Source organism: Sorex araneus, chromosome X (assembly GCF_027595985.1).
Source record: "Sorex araneus isolate mSorAra2 chromosome X, mSorAra2.pri, whole genome shotgun sequence".
In the NCBI taxonomy this organism is placed as follows: Eukaryota; Metazoa; Chordata; class Mammalia; order Eulipotyphla; family Soricidae; genus Sorex; species Sorex araneus.
The window spans coordinates 278934261-278955090 of record NC_073313.1 but is presented as its reverse complement, the minus strand read 5'-3'; the positions used below and the strand labels follow the sequence as shown (position 1 = coordinate 278955090).

The window sequence follows — 20830 nt, the reverse complement described above, 5'->3', positions numbered from 1 at the left end:
CCCCAGCAGCCTGCCGCCGAACCGTGCTTGCTGCCGGGCCCAGGCACAGACTCAAGAGTATTCCTCCGGGGGCTCTTTCTCTCCGAGTTTGTGACTTCTTTACAAAAAAAGGCATACGTATAGACAGCTATGATTGCGGTATGTCCTATCCGTAATCCACGAGCCAGCCCCACTCTTTATTCCCCGACCCCTGATCACTCCGTCTTCCTCTGCGAGAAAGCGGCCCGCCCCGCGCTGCCAGCGCCAACGGCCCGGTGGGCGGAACGGCGGCGGGTCGCGGGCGGCGACTCCGGCCCGGCCCGGCCTCTCGAGCGCGCCCTGCAGCCCGGACTCGGAACCGGCCGGCACCGAGAGCCCGGCGCCCTCGCTCCGCTCCCCTCCCGGTTAAAACGTCGGGGGAAGGCGGCGGCGGGGGTGGGAGCAACGGCGAGGCAGAGGCTGCATCACGTCTCCCCATTACATCAGCAGCCCCCGCCCTTCCCTCGCGCACCTCCCCTCCGAGGAGAGTCGCTACGCACCAGCACTCCCCGCGCCCACCCCCTCCCGCTCCATTATATGCCCCGATAGCTCCCCATTACCGCCCGCCCCGCCGCGGCGGGGGAGGGAGGGAGCCCGAGAGGAAGCGGGGCGCCGACGGCCGGGGCTTCGGGGGAGGGCCGCGCGCCCATTGGCCCGGGGGCCAAGCGGGCGCCTCCCATTGGCCGGCCGGCCGGAATCCCCGCCCCCCGCCGCCCCGCCCCTCCCCCTCCCCCGCAGCCCGCGGCCCTCCCCCGCGCCCCCGGCCAGCCCCGCGGCGGGGAGGGACCCACTGGGAGAGCGGAGGCTCCGGCGGTGTCAATGGCTCCTCCTGCCACGGAGCAGCAGCGGCGGCGGCGGCGGCGACAGCGCTGAGAGGCGGGGAGGAAAGGCTCCTTTAAGGAGGAGGCACGACGACGCCTCTTCCCCCTATCTCCTCCCTTCAGACTCATTTCCCCTGCGCGGAGGAGAGGAGGGGGGCGGCGAGAGGAGGCCGAAGAAAGAGAAAAAAATTCCTCTCCGAAGCCTCGCTCCGGGGGCGCGGGGGGGAGGCCGCGGGAAGAGAAAGAAGGGCCGGGCGCCCCCGCTCCCTCCCGCCCGCCGCCGCCCGCCGCCGCGCCGCGCCCGCCCGCGCCCTGCCCGCGCCGGAGCCGCCCGGGAGTCGGCGGGCCCGGGCTCGGCCTCGGCAGCGCCCGGCGGGCGGACGCCCTTTCTTTCTTCCTCCCGCCCGGCCCCGCGCGGCCGCCCCGCCCGGCGGCCTCGGCCTTGGCGGCGCGTCAGGCGCGCCCGGCCGGCCTCGCCCGGGCCCCGGCGCCCTCGGCGGCCCTCGCTCGCGGCGCGCGCGCGCGTGTGTCCCTCCGCCGCCGCCGCCGCCACCTCAGCCCGGCAAATGAACTCCGTCCGAGCCGCCAACCGGAGACCCAGGCGAGTGTCGCGGCCGCGCCCGGTGCAGCCCCCGCAGCAGCAGCAGCAGCCCCCGCAGCAGCCGCCGCAGCAGCCCCAGCAGCCCCCGCCGCAGCCGCCGCCGCCGCAGCCGCCCCAGCAGCCGCCGCCGCCGCCGCCGCAGCAGCAGCCGCCGCAGCAGCAGCAGCCGCCGCCGCCGCCACCGCCGCCTCCGCCGCCGCCCCAGGAGCGGAACAACGCCGGCGAGCGGGGTAAGCCGGGGGGCGCCGGGAAGGGCCGCGCCGCCCCCGCCGCCCAGGCCGCGCTTTGTTCGGAGCCGCGCCGGGCCCCGCGGCCGCCGGGGGAGGGCGCGACCCCCCCGGCCCGGGAACTTGTTTTCCGCCGCGCCCCGCGAGCCGCCCCCCGCCCGGGCCGGCGGGGCTGGGGGGGTCCGCGGGGCCCGCGGGCGGGGTGGGGGGCCGGGGGCCGCCGGCGCCCGCCCCCCGCCCCCCTGCGCGCGTCACGGGGTCCGGGGGCGCCGCGGCGTCGGCCGCGCACTCGGCCCGGAGTTGCCGAGCCCCCGGGAAGGGCCCGCTTCCCTCGGAATCGATCGCTCTAGAACCCATCGGCCATTTCCAGCCCCCCCTCGCCCGCGCGCGCCGGGTGCAGTTACCCGCGCGCCCCCCGAGCGAGCCCCGCGCCGCCGCTCCCGGGTGGGCCCGGACGCCCCTTCCGCGGAGCCGGCCGGGGGGAGGGGCCACGCGCGCGCGCGTGAGTGTGTGTGTGTGTGTGTGAATGTGTGTGTGTGTGTGTGTGTGTGTGTGTGAGCGTGTCAGCGGGGTGCAGTGTCCGGGCCTAGCAAGATGTGTCACTCGGACCCGCCGTGCGCACCCGGCCGCCACCATTGTCTGAGGCCCAGGCCCCGACAGAAATGAGGCTGCGGGGAGGGCGGCCGGCCAGGTGGGGCCGCGGGGGCATCTCGCCGGGGCTGTCAGCGGGTGTCCGCGGAGCCCGGTCGGTGCGTGCTCGGGTCGCACGGCTGTCCGTTCGGGGTCGCCTCGTGGTGCACCGGCCCCGCGCCTGGCCCGGGCAGGCGGAGAGCGCCTTTGGGGGGTCCCGCCGCCCCTCCCCCGGCCGGGGTGTCCCGGCCGCCCGCCCGCGCCCCCGGCCCGGCCCCGACGGTGTGACGCGCCGGCCCGGTCCTTTTGTACATCGCAATCGCGTCGTTTCATCATTTCCTTCCCATTTGCATACCGGGTGGCCGCGCGTCCCTGTGAAATGACACCCGAGTCCCCACCGCCGGCTCGGGCAGGGGAGCGGACGTTGCCGCTGGAGAAACGGCGCTGGAACGCCTTGAAACTGAAATTCGGGTTTATTAAGATTTCTGTTGCCAGGAGTAAGGATTTTCGAGTTGTTCTGGTTTGTCCCCGTTATCCTTTCAACCAGACTTCATTTTCAGCCAGATTCGCATATTTTAAATGTTTATTTTGGGCCTCCTTTTCACTATGTGCAATTTTCAAATTTGGCTGAGGTACTTTTCATCGTGGACATTTTTTCTTCTTTTGTTAAATTATAAGCTACTAAAGTCTTTCTTTTGAAGTCAGTGACTTCTTTGTTGGCAGTTTCATGCCAGTGTCATCTAACCTTGATGTCCCTACACTGAAAAAAGATGTTCATGAACCAAAATTCCACTATGCATGTACCTTAGCAAATGGTAAATCAGGTTCATTGTAGGATCGTTGCTTTGCTGCAGCTGGTAGAAACTGTCCTGGAGATCATGTGTTGGCACAGAGGGGAAAGAACTTGCTGATTAGCCTTCAGGGACAGTGCCATGGTTTTTCAAGAAGGCAAATAAATGAGTTCAAAATGAGTAAAACAGTAAGATAGTTAAAAGACTAAAATAATCTAGAATTTGTTAGCTTTCTGTGACTGTCATTTTTGAAACCAGATGTTTGACTATAACTTAAAATGTATATACAAGTTAGTCAAGAATAATTCTCTATTTTAAAAGTTTTGTGTAGCCTGCAGTGTCACAATTCTAGTTGGATAGAGACGTTTTGTTGTTTATGAATGTGCTAGATTTCATTAGACTTCATAATTTTGACAAGAAAATTGAGTGACGTATTTTGTGTGTATTTTACTTATTTTTTTAATGGGTGTGTAAGTTGTATTTGAGTCTTTGATAGAGTTATATAGTAACCAGTCAGACAGCTTTCCAAGTAGAGAATTGAAGTGAAAATCAACTTTTTTTTTAAGACAAGTGAGCTCCATCTATACTTGAAAATACATCTTTTAATATAAGAAATTGATTTTAGATTTTTAATGTTAATAAAATAGTTATAAGTTAGTACTTTCTGAAGCAGAAATTCTTCCAGAACTGGTTTTTATGTTGCTTCATCATCCAGAGGTTAATTGATCCAAAACTTATTTAACATATCCTTCTCTCTGACTGCACCTTCACACACCCCCCTTCATTACATTCCCTGACACCCCTCCCGCTCCCTCCAGCCCCCCCCCCCAGTGGAGAGGTCCCAGTTTGGAGGGAAAACTTCATGAGTTATAGAATGAAATCTTGTGTGTGTTTTGTTTTTGAACCACACCCAAGCAGTGCTGGGGGCGGCTCCTGGCTTTGTGTTGGGTGGGGGCTGGTTACTGGGTCTATCCAGGCTGTGGGCAGGCCAAGCATGGTCTAGATCCTTAGAATGAAACCCTAGGAGGAATTTTTAACGTTTTCCTTGAGGGTAATTTTCTTGTACCCCTACCCTGGGAAATAATTGGCCTAGGTATTTTTCTGAACTGTTGTCTTCATTTTGCTATCTGAAATGGTCCTCAGGCTTGGTCTTTTGAGTTTGAGATTTCATATACCCCTTTAAGCTAGTAGAAAATAATTTGTGTTTCACTTAGGAATACTCATAATATATATTTCAGGTTCCTTGAAACTGAAAGTAGTGCAGTTGAAATTTTTGTATGTTTTGTTTTAAACTGCTAAAAGTTTAGTGTTTGCAACTTGTTTTGCTAAATTTATCTTTATATTTGGTAGTTTTCTAAGGGAAGTATGAGAAGAGTTTATAAAAAGTCTAAGGAAGGGCTTTGTATTCTGAGCAGTTTGTTTTTAGTTGTTAAATTGATTTGAATAAGTAATAAATGCATAATTTAAAGTTCAAAAGTGCCTTCCCAACACGTTTCATAGACTAGATTCTTCTTTCTGAAATAATTCACTTAAGACTAGACCTTCACTTATGTTTTAATAAAAGATGAGAATTTGACTTCTGAAAAAATCTTGATGTGGAGGATTTTGAGAACAGGTATGTTTTTGTTCTAGTTATTGGAAAATTCTTGGGACCGTTTTGACTTGCTGAAATATCAACTAATCATGTATAGTTCAGTAAATTTAACAAATGCATTATATTAAGGCTTTTATGATTAATTTATAACTGAAATAATAGTTAAGAGTAAAAATGTAACCAAGCTCTTTAATCCTATATTTGTGGGGTAAAAATATCACCTGTGACCTTGTAATTACAGATTTGTAACTGAATTTCTTGAAGTACTACAATGCATTTAGTAGTTTATAAAATATAGCTGTTAGCCCTACATATATATATAGTACACAGCTATAGTGTTCTAGTTGTGTTTACAAATTATATTTTCTGTGACATTGTTTTAGTTTATGATATGTTACCTTAGGTTCCTAATATTGACAGAATAAGAAACATTAACAGCCTTCCTAAGGTTGTCTGGAGGAGTTCAGGACAAGGAACTCGGTTTTCCCTGTTTGAGGAATGAAGTACTCTGGGGCACTGCTCTCCCATCTGGTGGCCTAACCTTGACAGTATTCACATCCCACAAAAGGAGCGAAAATCTTGCACCCTAGTGTTTAGTTCCTGTTTTGCCAAAGTTTAAGGCATATTTGAGGGGTAGAAATTGCTTCAGTGACAATGCTGATATTAAAGTTCTATTTATAATATGTAAAGGTTGCCCCTATTGAATTCTGCCTTTGTTTTTATTTACTGGAAATTCTGGCCAGCTTGAGGATAGGACCCAGCTTGGAGATTTATCTAGAAAGACAAGAATCTTTAGTGAATCTGTTAGTGAGGACCCCTGGGCTTAGATTTGGCAGAATTCTAATGAGTATTTTCTCAGGTTCTTTGAAAATAAGAAAAATGAGTTATAGTCACTTAAGTTTTCTTGTTTCCAGACATTTATTTCTTACTAAAATGTTGCTTGGACTGGACTGATAGCATAGCAGGTAGGGCATTTGCCTTGCACTCGGTTGACCCAGGTTCGATTCCTCCATCCCTCTCAGAGAGCCCAGCAAGCTGCCGAGAGTATCCCGTCCGTACAGCAGAGCCTGGCAAGCTACCCATGGTATATTCGATATGCCAAAAACAGTAACAAGTTTCACAATGGAGACATTACTGGTGCCCACTCGAGCAAATCGGTGAACAACGGGACGACAGTGTGACAGTGAATACGTTACTATTTTATCTCGTCCCAGTGGTTTCTGAAGGAATATTCTGTGTAAACCTACTTTTTCATTTCTCAGTCCTTTGAATTGCATTTTGTCTTCCAAAGAAATCTGGTTAATGTGTGAAATTGGTAGCAAGAAAGCCTTATTTTGCAGTTTTCATCCTCTGAAAAAATAGGATTACAAACAAGAGTGTGTCAGGGATGAGGTCGTTTAATCATAAGATGAAGAGAGCTCAGAGTTAGAGGTACCCAGCCATTGGTTCTTTCTCCATTCCTCTCCCTCTCTTCTTTCTATGTTTTCTCTTTTTTTCTATGACTAATCAAGAAATGTGATTTAAAAAGGGTGGTCCGTGTGGAGGCCTTGGCAAGAAATGTCCCAGGAAAGACCACTGCTCTCTGCGTGTGTTCTCTTTGCTAATGTGTGTGTTGAGGGGGAGAGGCGGGAGTTTTGTAACCACTCAGAATCTTATTCATTATCTTTTATGTTTGTTTTACTCCTGGTTTTGTGCTATTATCTTTTATCTTTTTTTGTTTGTTTTACTCCTGGCCTGGCTTTGAACTCTCAGGGATTACTTACTCCTGGTAGGGCTCAGGGAACTATATGCGGTGCTAGGGATCAAATACAGGTCCACCATGTGCAAGGCAAGTGCCTTACTCCCCAGTGCTATAGATAGCTCAGGCCTCCCCATATGCATTATCTTTAAAATGTGAATAACATTATGATATAGTTGTCTGGAAAAGAGAGCATACCTCACACATGCTCTTTAACTGGTAGATTTTCTTTTAATGTTAAAAATGATACTAAGGAATGGAATCACCTGCATATAAAATGAAACACCAATGGGCTGAAGAGAGAGCTGAATGGGTTGAGTACATACTTTTGCATTTGTATGTACTCATGTTAGATCACTGGATCAGGATCTCAAGAACAGAGACAGTAGCCGTCCCTCACACCCCTTCCTCCAACAAACATACAAACAAACCCCAAAACTATTTAACACAAAAGATAAAATGTGCATATATCCTTAAACAATTTCTGGTATACTCCAGTGTGATCTAGTTGACATTGTTAGAACAGGGAATGGTTTGTAATTACAAATTAGTAATTCTGTATTTGATGATTTGAAATATTCTTCGAAGAAAGAAGGAAATAGGAGAAACTGGTATTTGGAATGATAATAAAATTGACAATTTCAGCTTTTGTAGTTCTAACTTAACCTTCTTAGCAGTTCTATAAGATGGCTGTTACATCTCGGTGAAAAATGCATAAGTAGCAAATAATTTTGAAATCCATATTGCCCAGGTCTTTCCATAAACAAAGAGAGAAACCATGATACATTAGTAGTGTTTGTCACTTCGAGAGAAGGGTATAACCTACTCACTGCCACGCAGTTATCTACTACCATTTTCCAATGAGAGTGATACCATAGTTTGATTCAGTTGATTGTCAAATCATCTGGTTTCATATTCTAAGTAACTTTCTGATCATTCATTTGCCTCTCCTGTACATTTGTCCTAGAAAGGATTGCACTGATTGGCCAGTCTTTTTTTTTTTTTTGTTTAGCTTGTTTATGAAGTCACTACAAACGCATTATACAAAGAAGGGTAGATTTTCTTTGAATTACTCATAAGTTAGGAATAAAAGGTGTTAAGTCATTTTAGCTCATGGCTAGAGACGATATGTCAGGAAGGAAAAAATGTGACTAAATGAGACTTCAATAGTAATTTGACTGGTTTATGTACTAAATAGTATTTCCTCACCATAGCTTGGTGTATTCATGCATAGCCTCAGTGTTTTAAATACACATTTCTTTGGTTAACGTAAGAAATGTGCTTAAACTTAGTCCTTAGAAAACAAATAAACCGTCATCCTTTACATAATTTAATTGAAGTCAAATATTGAAAATATTTACTTTAGAAACAATGCATTATGTTTTAAATTTAAAATAGCTTAAATGAGACAATATATTAAAAGCAAATGCAGGTTTTGTATAGTAGTTGCTCACTCTCCCAATTTCTAAAAATTATTGCCAAAAATTTTGCCCTTCTAAAAAGTGGTAAATTGACTTACTTTAAAAGAAAAACTTAACATCAAAAAAGAAAAAAAAATTACTACATGGTATTACCTGATTGCTTAGCCCTTAAAAACACAGGTGACTAACCTTAAAAAGTATTAATCTGAGGCCGGAGTGATAGCACAGCAGGTAGGGCATTTGCCTTGCACGAGACTAACTGGGGCTTGATCCCTGGCATCACATATGGTCCCGCAAGCACTGCCAGGAGTGGTTCCTGAGTACAGAGCCAGGCGCAACCCCTGAGCATCGCTGGGTGTGAGCCAAAAGGCAAAAAAAAAAAAAAATTAATCTCATAAAAAGAGATGTCATCTTTTGTGAAGAGGTCTTACTTTCCTCTTTTCTCAAACCTTAGGAATGGAACAAGGATCTGTTTTTTAAAATTATTTTTTGGTAACATTGATAATTTTTTTGTGATTACCCCCCCATGTACAATACTCATTCCCAGTGGTTTCATCAAATGGTGTCAAAATTTTTCAGCTGTCCCAAGTTTTTGTTTAGTGTGGAATATACTAGCTAATAATCTGGGTTCATCTTTTTTTTTGTTTGTGTGTTTGTTTTTGGGTCACATCCTGTGATGCTCAGGGGTTACTCCTGGCTCTGTATTCAAGAATTATTCCTGTCGGTGTTCCAGGGGACCTTATGGGATGCCGGGGAGAGAACCTGTGTTGGCGGCGTGCAAGGGAAACGCCCTCCCCACTGCGCCAGAGCTCCAGCCCGGGATTCAGCTTTCAAATTCTGTGCTGGTTTGCTTGGGCTTGAATTTTTATTTGTATGCTTTGGGGTTTTAGATAAGAGAATTCCTAAATTATTTGCATATTTATTTTTATCTCTCCCATTCCTTTCTGTGATGTTGCAGTGACCAAGGGTTGCACATACACCTGACTGTGGCGCTTTTGCATATTTTTAGCCTGATGCTCTCCAGAGGTCACACAGCTTAGGGTATTTGCCCCTTTGGCTACAATGTTACACATTTGCTGTGAAGGGTGCACCCTTAGTTGAAGTGTGCCAATTTGGGTTATAGTGCTAACTAACTAGGGTTGCTGTGGTATTCATTTAAGTCCTCACCAGGGATTGTACTTCTGGCAGTTGTAATAGTATGTCTTCAGTTGTGGTACGTGCTGAAAGTTGTGCCTCTTTTGTTATGGTGCTTTTACACAGTTGGCTGTGGTATAGTTGGAAATTGCTTGCAGTATTGGGATCACAGAACAGCAAAGTTGTCAGGCCTAAATGTAGTGCTTCCAGGATTGTGCAGGGTATGTGTGCAGTATCAAAGATTTGAGCTTGTGTCCATAAGCTTGAAAGACAGGTGCTTTAAACCCTAGTTTCTTGTTTTTGCTTTGATGCCTGAAGGGAACCACACAGTCTCAGGGATTGAATCTGGACCTCCTGCATGCAGAGATGCGCTCCAGCTCTTTCACTATCTACTCGGCTCAGCCCAGCCTTTTAATCTGTGGGCATGAACCCACTTGGGATCACCTAACTGAATGTGAGAGTCATGAAAAAATTGGCGATGGTAAAATTTTCTGGATGCACAATGACCAAAAGTTAATTCAAAATTGAATGCATAATGAATCCCAGGTGTTTCTAGCAGTGCTTGCCTATGTTGCTTTTTTTTTTTTTTTTTTTTGCTTTTTGGGTCACACCCGGTGATGCACAGGGGTTACTCATGGCTTTGCACTCAGGAATTACTCCTGGCGGTGCTCAGGGGATCATATGGGATGCTGGGATTCGAACCCAGGTCAGCCGTGTGCAAGGCAAACGCCCTACCCGCTATGCTATCGCTCCAGCCCCTATGTTGCATTTCTTAGGCAAAAGGGGATCATGTGTGAAAAAGTGTCTAGTAAGACCTCCCTAAGCTATTATGCTATTACTCTGGGCCAAGAATTCTTTTTTATAGTCGCAGAATCAAAGATTGGAAGAATTGAAGAAATGGTTGTTGGTGAAGGCATTAATTTGAAAATCCAGTATTTTTGGGATATTGGTCATGTGCTAGAAGAAATGGTGAATTATTTCAGTAGAAAGCTTGACTGTATTGAAAGTACTCACAGAACAAGTTGCATAATCCTAAGAAATGCTTAGCATTAAATTTTTTTAAGTCCTCTCTCCTCCTTCCCATCATTATTGTTGATGATAATGTTGCAGTGACAGGGGTTGCACATATACCTAACTGGTATTTGCACCTTTTTAGCTGTGGTGCTCATAAATGGCCATAGTGCTCCCTGGGGCTTGCACTTCATTAGTGCTGATGCTTGTATTTCCACTGGAGTTCACACTCTTAGTTACGCACACAGGTCATGGTTATGCTTGGCATGGGATGCTGCATTGCTTACACATTTGTCAGGAGTTGGGTTTACTGTCCATGGTACTCACATCTATTTAGTTGTAGTTCTCATTGGGGGTCTCAGACCCTTTTTGTGGTACTCAAGCACATCTGACTGCAGTGTGCCTGGAAATTGCTTGCAGTGTTGGGATCACAGCGGAGTTGCCAGTATTGTACTTTGTGAGTGTGGGGTGCCGGGGGGGGGGGCGGGGGGGGTGAAAGGATGACCACATTAGAAGGCAAATGGCCTGCTTTTGTGGGGCTTTGTTGTTGCTATTGTGGGACTCACTCCCTGCCATCAGAGTGTTCCTTTTGTGCTGGGGTTGTGTGAGGAGGTGGGATGTGGGAGTGGAGGGTGGGAGATTGTGCCATGCCAAACACAGTACATGTAAGGCATGTCCTCTATCACCAAGCCATATTTCCAGCCTGAAAATGTGTGTTTTTAATAAACTGACCTAGGGCTGGAGTGATAGCATAGCGGGTAGGGCGTTTGCCTTGCACGAGGCCGACCCGGGTTCAAATCCCAGCATCCCATATGGTCCCCTGAGCACCGCCAGGAGTAATTCCTGAGTGCAGAGCCAGGAGTAGCCCCTGTGCATCACCAGGTGTGACCCAAATAAATAAATAAATAAATAAATAAATAAATAAATAAATAAATAAATAAATAAACTGACCTAAAACTTTGCATTGTTAGCTGCAGTAAAAGAGGAGAAATACCAGTTTGGAAAAGGATTAAGGGTAGAGGGGAGGATGTGTTTAGAGACAAAAAGCGGAGGGTTGAGGTTGTGGTGGAAGGTATTTGCAAGGAATCACATGTTTTGGGTTTTGTTTTGGTGGGGTGTGTGTGGCAGGTGTACTCTAAGCAGTACTTGGAGGCCAGTCGCCTGGGGACAGCAGATTGGAGGATCTTGAATTTAAGGCCTTGCAGGTGCAAGTACTCTTCCATTGGAGCCACATTCCTGGTTGTGAGAGGGGGGTTTTCTGAAGGGAAGGGGAGTTTGTTTAGTTTTTAGATCGCACTGGCAGTGCTCAAGGTTCACACTTAGGGATGACTTATGGTGTTGCTTTGGAAACCCCAGGGGTGCTGGAGATTGACCCCTTGGTGGGCTGTCTGCAAGGTAAATGCCCAGATTCCGTTTGTTTTTCTTAATCTACTTTTGAGCCTAGCTTTTAAAAAAAAAGTTTACTCTTTTTTAATAGTTCATTTGTTTGAGGGCGATTGGGCAGGGAGGGCTGAGGGGGCGGGGATCATACTTAGCAGTGCTCAGGACTTAGTCCCAGCACTGCTGCATTATTCCTAGTGATGCTCAAGGTGCCCTATGTGGTGTCAGGGACAGAACCTGTCCAAGGCAAGCATACTACCCTCCCTGTACTCTTTCTCTCTAGAATTAAGGTTCTAATTAAAGTGTATACCAGTGTTGTAACCATTGATGTGCAGCATGGTGACTTCTCACAGAGGTAAACATATTGTATAACCAATAATACCTGCATCAAGAAGTAAAACTAGGGGCTGGAGCAATAGCACAACGGGTAGGGCATTTGCCTTGCACGCGGCCGACCCAGGTTCGATTCCCAGCATCCCATATGGTCCCCTGAGCACCGCCAGGAGTAATTCCTGAGTGCAGAGCCAGGAGTAACCCCTGTGCATTGCCAGGTGTGACCCAAAAAGCAAAAAAAAAAAAAAAAAAGTAAAACTATTATTCCTAAAGTGCCTTTCAATCACTCTTCTCAATTCTGTGTCTTTCTATGTGGATTAATTTTACCTGGTTTTGAATTTGCTGTAAAAACCCAGCATGTCTGGTTTCTTTCACTTAGTTCTTTTCCTCTTTGTGATTTAATTTGTTGTTCCTTGTAGCAATAGTTAATTTTTGTTGCTTTTTATTGCTACATTGTATGAATGTATTATCCATTTTACTGTTGCTCTTTTTAACCCTAGTTGGCTGTTAAGAATAGTGCTGCTTGTGGGCATTTTATTTTAGTGTGCCTGTGTGTGCGCATATGTGTATATGTATATACCTGCACTTTCTCATTTGTCAGCAAATAATAGTACTATTTTTTCCCAAAAGCAAATTTCCATTTACAAGCAATGGAAGAGGAAGCAACTCTTAAGCCATGTATGGATATGGTTTCTCACAACTGAGTTAAACAGTTTATTTAAAATACTAGTATTATTTATAATAGCCAGAATCTGTAAAAAACCTGAGTGCCCGAGAGCAGATGACTGGTTAAAGAAACTGTACATCTACACAGTGGAATACTATGCAGCTATTAGAAAAGGTGAAGTCATGAAATTTGCATATAAGTGCAAATATACTTAGAGAGTATCGTGTTAAGTGAAATGAGTCAGAAAGCGAGGGACAAACATAGAATGACTGCACTCATACTTAATACCTGTATTGCAAACCATAACCCCCAACCAAAAAGGAGGGGGGGGGGAGAGAGAGAGAGAGAGAGAGACTGCCACAGAGGTGGGGGATGGATACTGGGAGCAGGAGGAATGGGTACTCGACTATTATATGACTGAAATGTGATCACGAAACTAAGTCTGTATTATTCCTCACGGTATTTCATTTAAAAAATTAAAAAATAAAAATACAGAATTACAAGGTATACAAATACAAGATATACGGAAGGCAGAGTGCTAAGACAGAAAATCGAGTGTTTGATTAAAAAACCTCTTTCAATGATGGCCAGAGCTTTCAGCTCTTAGGTGCGCATAGGGTTGAGTGTAGACAAAGCTTTTAATCCTGAGACTAAAACACAAATCAGATAAAGTTGATTAGGATATGCCCAAGACTTCAAGTATGACAATTAATGAGAAATTTTCACATTACCCTTCCAGCCTATCAAAACTCTTAAGATAAAGGATTCAATTTCTTGCATATAAAGTTAAATTATTCTTATCTGAAGAGATTGAAAATGGGGGGGGAGCAATAAATACTAGTTTGTGGGGACAGAGATAGTATGTGGGCAGGGTATTTGCCCTGCATGTGGCTGCCTTACATTTGATCCCCCACATTCCATATGGCTCCCCAAGACCCATCATGAGTGACCCCGAAGTGAAGAGCCAGGAATGAGCCCTGAGCATCATGGCTGTGACCCAAAACAAAACAAAAAAATTAGTGTTTTGTGTTTGAATGGTACAGGGAATTAAACTAAGGGCTTTAGTATGTAAGGCATGCACATCACATCTTCTGCCCCCAAATACGAATTTTTTTCTTATATTTTTGTGGGAGGAGAGGCCTATGTGGGACTTACTTCTGGCCCTGCGGTCACAGATCAGTCCTGGTGAGGCTTGGACAAACATATGCGGTGCTGAGGGTTCCATCCCAAGTTGGCAAGTGTTTTACTCCCCATTATCTCTTTAGTTCCCTCAGTAAGTACTTTAAAATTATGAAACTTTTACAGAAAATTGGAGCACATTTTGCTTATATAGAGTTGTTTTTCTAGAAGCCAAGGAAATAGCTCAAAGGATTGACGTGCATGCTTTGCATTCTGGAGTCCCACATTGGCACTGCATGGTTCCCAGGCACCCTCCGGGAGTTCTTCCCTCCCCAAGTACTATGTGCAATGAGTAACTCCTGACCACTGCAGAGTTTGATCCCAAAACAAATATTTCCGATACTTTTTTTGAAGTCTGACCTTATTTTTCCATTCTTGATAAAGGAAGAAGGTGTAGAAATGTGCTTTTGCCAGCATCACGAATCCTTCAAGTAAAAGATTGTGCTAACGTGCTAGTGGTTATTAGCTGAGTGCTCTGTATGATACATATACCCCTGGAAATCACTTAAATAACAATTTGCATGAAATTGATGCAGCGGACTATATGGGATGCAGGTCCATCCATATATTTCATATAGTTTGGGCTTTTTTTGGGGGGTTGGGGGGCTCTTTGGGTCGCACCCGATGATGCTCAGAGCTTGCTCCTAACTCTGCTCTCAGGAATTACTCCTAGCAGTGCTCAGGGGACCATATAGGATGCTGGGGATCAAACCCAAGTCAGCCATGTGCAAGGCAAATACCCTCCCTGCTATGCTATCTCTCCAGCCTTAATTTTTTTTCCCATATAGTCTTAATTACCAAAGAAGTAAGATTTCATTCTTTGATGCCTGCTCTGTGAACAACAAGGTTCGTGGGGTTGTTCTTCCTTATCCACAACATGCATTTAGATTTTCACTTTTCCATTTTTCTTTGCTCCTTTTTTGTGGGGTGAGGGTAGGGGAGCAAGAAAGGGCTGGGTTCTGACACCCAAGGACAGTAGATACAAGGGCCAGGAGAATTGCCCCATAGCTGGAAGACTGCTTCATGAGCGGAGGGGAGAAGGCAGATGGAATAGAGAAGGATCACTAAGAAAATGATGGCTGGAGGAACCAGTGGGATGGGAGATGTGTGCCGAAAGTAGATAATGGAACAAACATGATGACCTCTCAGTGTCTGCGTTGCAAGCCATAATGCCCAAGAGTAGATAGAGAGTATGGGGAATATTGTCTGCCATGGAGGCAGGGGGAGGGTGGGAAAGGGGGGGTATACTGGTGATACTGGTAGTGGGGAATGTGCACTGGTGGAGGGATGGATGTTTGATCATTGTGAGATTGTAACCCAAACATGAAACCTTGTAACTATCTCATGGTGATTCAATAAAATATTTTTTTTTTTTTTTTTAAAGAAAAGGGCTGGATTCTACACCTAGTGGTGCTCAGGGACTTCACCTAGTGGTGATTGGGTCTTTTGTTTTAAACATGTAACCAACATTCAATTGATGTTGCTGTTAAGTTTGGGGATAAAGAAGCCTCAGTCTCAGTCTCAGCTAGAGGGTAGGCATACAGTGATTTTAAACTCTTTACCAGTATAAGTCAATGACGTATTAGTAAGAAGAGGTAAAGGTACTTCTTGCCTTTACGAAAATAAAGTTGAACTAGAGACTGAATTTAAGTAACATTTGAGGGTGTGTTGCAGGTAAGCATATCCGTATGATATTCCATTGTCTTCTGATCTGAAATATCTTTTTATGTAGCATTTCATTCAATGTTTTGTTATTTGCTGAGATGAAAAAGATTTCTGGCTGGGACCACTGCATAGAGTTTGTGGTCTTCTCATGTCTGCTTGTTTTTTTCTGGGTATTTCCATATCTCAAAGATGAGTTGAGTCGATGTGTCTGAGTTGTCCCAGTCTTTGTGAGTATGGATGTGTCTGTCTTTACATATAAAGCAAGCTTGATTTCCATCCGGTCTGGGTTTCTCCACGACAAGCAGAATTACCAGGTTAGGCTCTGGTCATTCATGCCCTAAAACTGGAAAATAAGGAAACACAAGTTACTCCCTAGTTTCAGGTGTTTGGGGGCTTTTTAAAAAAAACTTGATGTCAGTAGCATGTCAATAACACAATATGGGGCTGGAGAGATAGTACAGCAGCTAAGGCACTTCCTGTCCGTGCAGCTGACTCAGGTTCAATCCCTGGCACCCATATGGTCCAGAGCCCATCAGGAGTGATGTCCAAGCAGAGCCAGGAGTTACCCCTGAGCAGTGCTGGAAGCAGCCTCAAAACAAAAGCCCTGCAGTTTGGGGCTGGAGAGGTAGTACAGTTGGTAGGGTGTTTGCCTTTCATGCAGCTGACCTGGGTCAGTTCCTGGCACTCCAGATGGTCTCCTGAGCGCCCCCAGGAGTCAGCCCCCGAGCACTGCCAGGTTTGTTGCCTCGAAACAGAGCAACACAACAGAAAAACCCCGTGATGTTTTGTGCCCATTGGAACTAAGTACATTTTATCAAATTGCTTGTGGTCAACATTATTTTTAGGACTTACTGTACATTTTAATATTGCATACATGTATATCTATATAATTTACTTTTTCTTGTTTTGTTTTTGGCCCATACCCAGCTCAGGGATCCTGCAGTGCTATGGATCAAACCCAGGCCTTCTGTATGCAAAGTGTGTACTTCTCCTTTTGAGCACTCTCTCCACCAGTGGAATTTCATCTGTAACATCCTTAGGCTATTTGCAAGACAAGAGTCAAGTAGAGTATTTTCTAAGAGAAGCTACAAATGTGATAGTTGGTTATGAACTAACTACTAGCTCTGGTGTATGTTTTCTGCCTCTTAACCTTAACTTAAATTAAATCACACTTGTGCCACACTTAGAAAAGTTGTATTCCAAAAAGTTAGCTTACATTATATGGCGTGTTTAACTTAAGAGATGATGAATGAAACGTATGCCTACTGAAATAAATTACTACAGAGTTGGAATCACTCATCTTGTTTTCATGGTATTTTTCATTATATTGTTTTGCCCTTATATTCATAAGGCCTCCCCAAAGATCATAGTTAAATTTAGATTATATGATGCTACAATTTAAGCTCCTTAATTACAGAGATAAAACACTTTGTGGTTTTTGATGCCCTCTGTAATCTCACATGCTTCTCAGGGTGTCTTTGTGGATTTTTCTGATAGTCTCATAGTATCTCTAGTGCTACATCTCACACGGAACCTGTCCTTTATTTCTGAGTTACTTGATTTTTTTTTAACCTCTTAACTGAAATCTTTAGAGATGAAAAACTGAGCTGCGAAATCTTGATATAGTGAACTTGATTTTTGGAGGGCTAGAAAACGTCACATGCCATGCATTTATAGATAAATGTCTATACATGCCTTGAACACAGATATATAGTGAAAGTAGAATTTTAAACTCTTGGCTTTGAAAACATCGATGATAGTGTCTTGGCATGGTGTTACTAAAGTGAATTTTGTTATTCTCAAATATTTTTGTTTTTTAAAGTAAGGTTTTTTTCTTTATATTAAATCTAATTGTGATATAAACTCGTACTGATACAATGACATAGTCCCCACCATAGATCATTTTTAAAAAATAAGATAATTTAAAATTTGAGTAAAAATTAATTTTTGGTGCTATAAATTTAAGTTCTTAATTACAGCATTTTTGTGTCCATGGATCTTTACCTTCATCATTTATAGGCATGCAGTGATCCAGTTTTGATTCCTGGAACTACACATGGTCTCTGAGACAGGGCCCTGCCCCCTTCCTTCCTTCCACCGGGTGTGGGGAGGGGATCCCTGAGAGCAGAGCCAGGAATAAGCTGTGAAAAAAGATTTTTAGTTTTTGGTGTGGCCCCCCCAAAAAAAAAATAAATAAGAAAAGATACTTGGAACTTTGAGGTTTCTATCATTCTAGGGTATCTTCGTAACTGTAGATTATGGTAGCAAATAGATAAATTAATATTTAATTGTATGCTTGGCTAATGGTGGAAGATAGACATTCAGTGTGCGAATTAGAAAACCATGTATTATCAATTACAACAGGTGGCTATTCTCTATTCTGCATCCTGATGATATGAACACTTGTCTGTTGCATAATTTTATGTGGGGGATATTTTCATTTCAAAAATGGGAGTTAGGGGCTGGAATGATAGTACAGCAGGTAGGGCGTTTACCTTGCTCAAGGCCAACCTGGGTTCGATTCCCAGCATCCCATATGGTCCCCTGAGCACGGCCAGGGATAATTCCTGAGTGCAGAGCCAGGAAAAACCCCTGTGCGTCGCCGAGTGTGACCCAAAGAGAAAAAAAGGGGGGGGGGGAGTTAGCTCTGAAGAAATTAGTATCTAATCATTTTAATGGATTAAAGCATATTACAAGGGGAAGTTCTGTAAATCTTGTCAAAAATCCAACCCTCCTTTTCTAAGATAATATATTCTGAGAAGTTTTGTATTGTGGGGCACCTAATTGTATTTGGGAATAAACAGGAGCCTGACAACGGGTTTTTTAAAAAATACAGGCTTTTAAAACACAAATTTAGTTAATAAATTTGGAATTGACTCAAACCAATTTTTTGATCATTTAATACACTAAACCTGGAGACGTGAAGCATTTTCCTGTTAGGCAATATACGAAAAGCCTTCATTGAGAGAAGTGAACTAATGGGGTTTTTGTTTTTTTTATGGTTTGGGGGCCACGGTAGTGTTGCTTGGAGTTGTTCCTAGTGTTACTTTGGGGTGTTTGTGGGTGGGAGGACATTACTTGGTGTTGAGGATTGGACCCAGGTTACTGCATTCATAGCATGTGCCCCAGCCTGTTGGTGCTATATTCCAGTCATCCTTTTGTGTTTAAAGTAGGGGCTATTGATATGGTGTAGTCATTCTGTGTAGATTTCAGCTACTATGTAGCAATAGTTTATAAACAGCTTATAGATGTAACAAGTATTTCTGTAGGAGCTGGAGGAAGAGTATAGGGTTAAGATACATGCTTGTTTGTGGCCTATCCAGGCCTGTTTCCCTGCAGTACATGGTGTACTCTGGAGGGCCTGAGCACCACCAGTAACCGCTAACCTGACTGGCGGAGATTTGCTTGGAGGAGCCTCCAGGCTACCTGAGCACCATTTGGAATACCCAAACAAAATATTGAAGTATTTCTCCAAAACTTGGCATTGTTAGTTGAAGAGGGAACTAGATCAATGCAATCAGATTCAAATAAAGCTTCTTTCCATTTATGAAATGAACATGATATTTTATGTTTAGATGTGGGGGGTTGGGGGAGCTTTTGAGGGAGGGTGGGTGTGCTCAGGGCTTACTCCCGGCTCTTTGCTCAAATCCAGGTCAGCCACAAAACAAGACAAGTGCACTGCTTGCTGTACTATCACTCCGGCCCTCCATAGAGGATATTTTTATTTATTTGGTATTTTTGTACCACACCTTGGGGTGCTTAGGACTTAACTTCTGTTTGTGCTCAGGGATAACTCCTAGCATTGTTTGTGGGGGCCCTATGGAGTGCCGGAGATTGAACCTGGGTTGTTGCATGCAAGGCGAGGACCTAACCTGGTGTGCTATCTCTCTAACCTCTCTAGGGGATGTAAAAAATTTTTTTTCTAGTATATAAAAACTGTAAAATGTAAAAATAGTGTAGCTTGCAAGTAGACATTTAATAAGTTTCTTTCTTTTTGAACCCAGGTTGGTTCTTAAAAATTACTAATTTTGGTTACTCTGCATATTGTACATTTTTTTAAAAGATGAGGTTATATTCCTAAAAATTAATAAAAGTCATATTACATTGAATAGTCTTTTTTTTCTAATGTCTTTATAGAACTAAAAGCAAGTTCAGAGATGTTTAAGGCACTTGGCCTTTTGCGCACTTCTGATTCTGGTTTGATTCCCTTTACTGCATATGGTCCTCTGTACCACCAGAAGTGAACCCTTAGCACAGAGCCAGGGGTAAACTCTGAGCACCACGGGTTATAACTCCAAGACAAACAAAAGAAGTAATAACAGAAAGAAAATGAGTAGCTGCTTAGATACGTCCACCTAGAGGGTGCCTGAATGATAGTACAGTGGGTGGGGCTCTTTCTTGCCTGCATGCAGCTGACCAGGATTTCATCCCCACTATCCCTTGGGCCCCTGAGCCCTGTCAGGAATGATCCTCGTGTGCAGAGCCAGGAGTAAACCTTGAGCACCATTGGGTGTGGACCCAAAACAAAAAACAAATATACCCCCAAAACTGTCCAGGGGGCCTGAGCAATAGTATGCAAGTCTTTGCCTTGCAGGCAACAGACCCAGGTTCGATATCCCCCTTCTCCCCACCCCCTGCTCCCCATCCCAAATGGTCCCCAGAGTGCCAGATGTGGCTCCAAAGGGCAAGAAGAAAAGAAATCTTCAACTAGCACTAAGTGTAATGGAAAGTAATACGACCACGGTTGAATGAATCATTCTAATGTGCTTGCAAATAAAAGTGCATGATACTGTACGTGGCAGTTAAAACTTTGTATAAAAGTATATATTAAAAAAGAATTACAAGGCCAGGGAGGTGGTTCAGAGGGCTGAAACAGGACCAGAGCAATAGTACAGCATGTAGGGTGTTTGTCTTGCATGCAGCTGACCTGGGTTTGATTCCCAGCAACTGATATGGTCCCCCAAGCATTGTTGGGTATGACCCAAAAAGGGGCAAGGGTAGTGTAGCAAATGCTTTGCAAGTGGGACCCTTGGTTTGATGCTTGGTGCAAATGGTTCCCAGGACCACAGGGAGTGACCCCTGAGCACAGGAGTAGCCTCTGCACTGGAGATGTGGTCCAACAACTAGAAAATAAGGATGTTTCAATTGAGGAAAAGGAAAAGAAAGGGATTCTTGGTAAGAATTTACGGCCAGACAAAGGACAAGGAAGACTTACCAGGACAGATTTTTTTAGTATCATATCATCTTTCTGTTAATATCTCAGTTTACTTTGTATAGCCATTTTTTTTGTATTTTTTTTCTAAAATAGGAAATTGAAAGTTTGGCATGTTCTGTACTTTTAGACTTGATACCGAAGGAGTAATCAGAATTCTTTAACCCAGGATTTGAAGTCTTCTGTATTTTGACTGCCTGTTTTTTCTTTCAGTATTCTTTTTTGTTTGTGGTTTGAGCTTAATCCTGGCTTGTGCTCAGGGGTCATGCTTGGCATTGCTCAGGGGACTGTAGAAGGGGCCAGGGATCACCTGAGTCCATTACATGCAAGGCCAGCACTTAACTGCTAGCCTGTCTTTCTAGTTCCCCTTTCAGTATTTTCTTGGACACATTCATGTACAAATTCATA

The 20830-nt window shown here is 44.9% G+C and overlaps 1 protein-coding gene across 1 annotated transcript in view; it reads left to right on the top strand.

Moving 5' to 3' along the window:
• Nucleotides 1–1288: 1288 nt before the first annotated feature.
• The window catches only part of FBXO11 (F-box protein 11), an 88177-nt gene continuing 68635 nt past the window's right edge, over nucleotides 1289–20830 (top strand). The window contains exon 1 of the mRNA XM_055122308.1: nucleotides 1289–1670. Within this exon, the coding sequence (XP_054978283.1) occupies nucleotides 1406–1670 (265 nt within the window). The 5' untranslated portion in view covers nucleotides 1289–1405. The remainder of the gene's footprint in view (nucleotides 1671–20830) is intronic.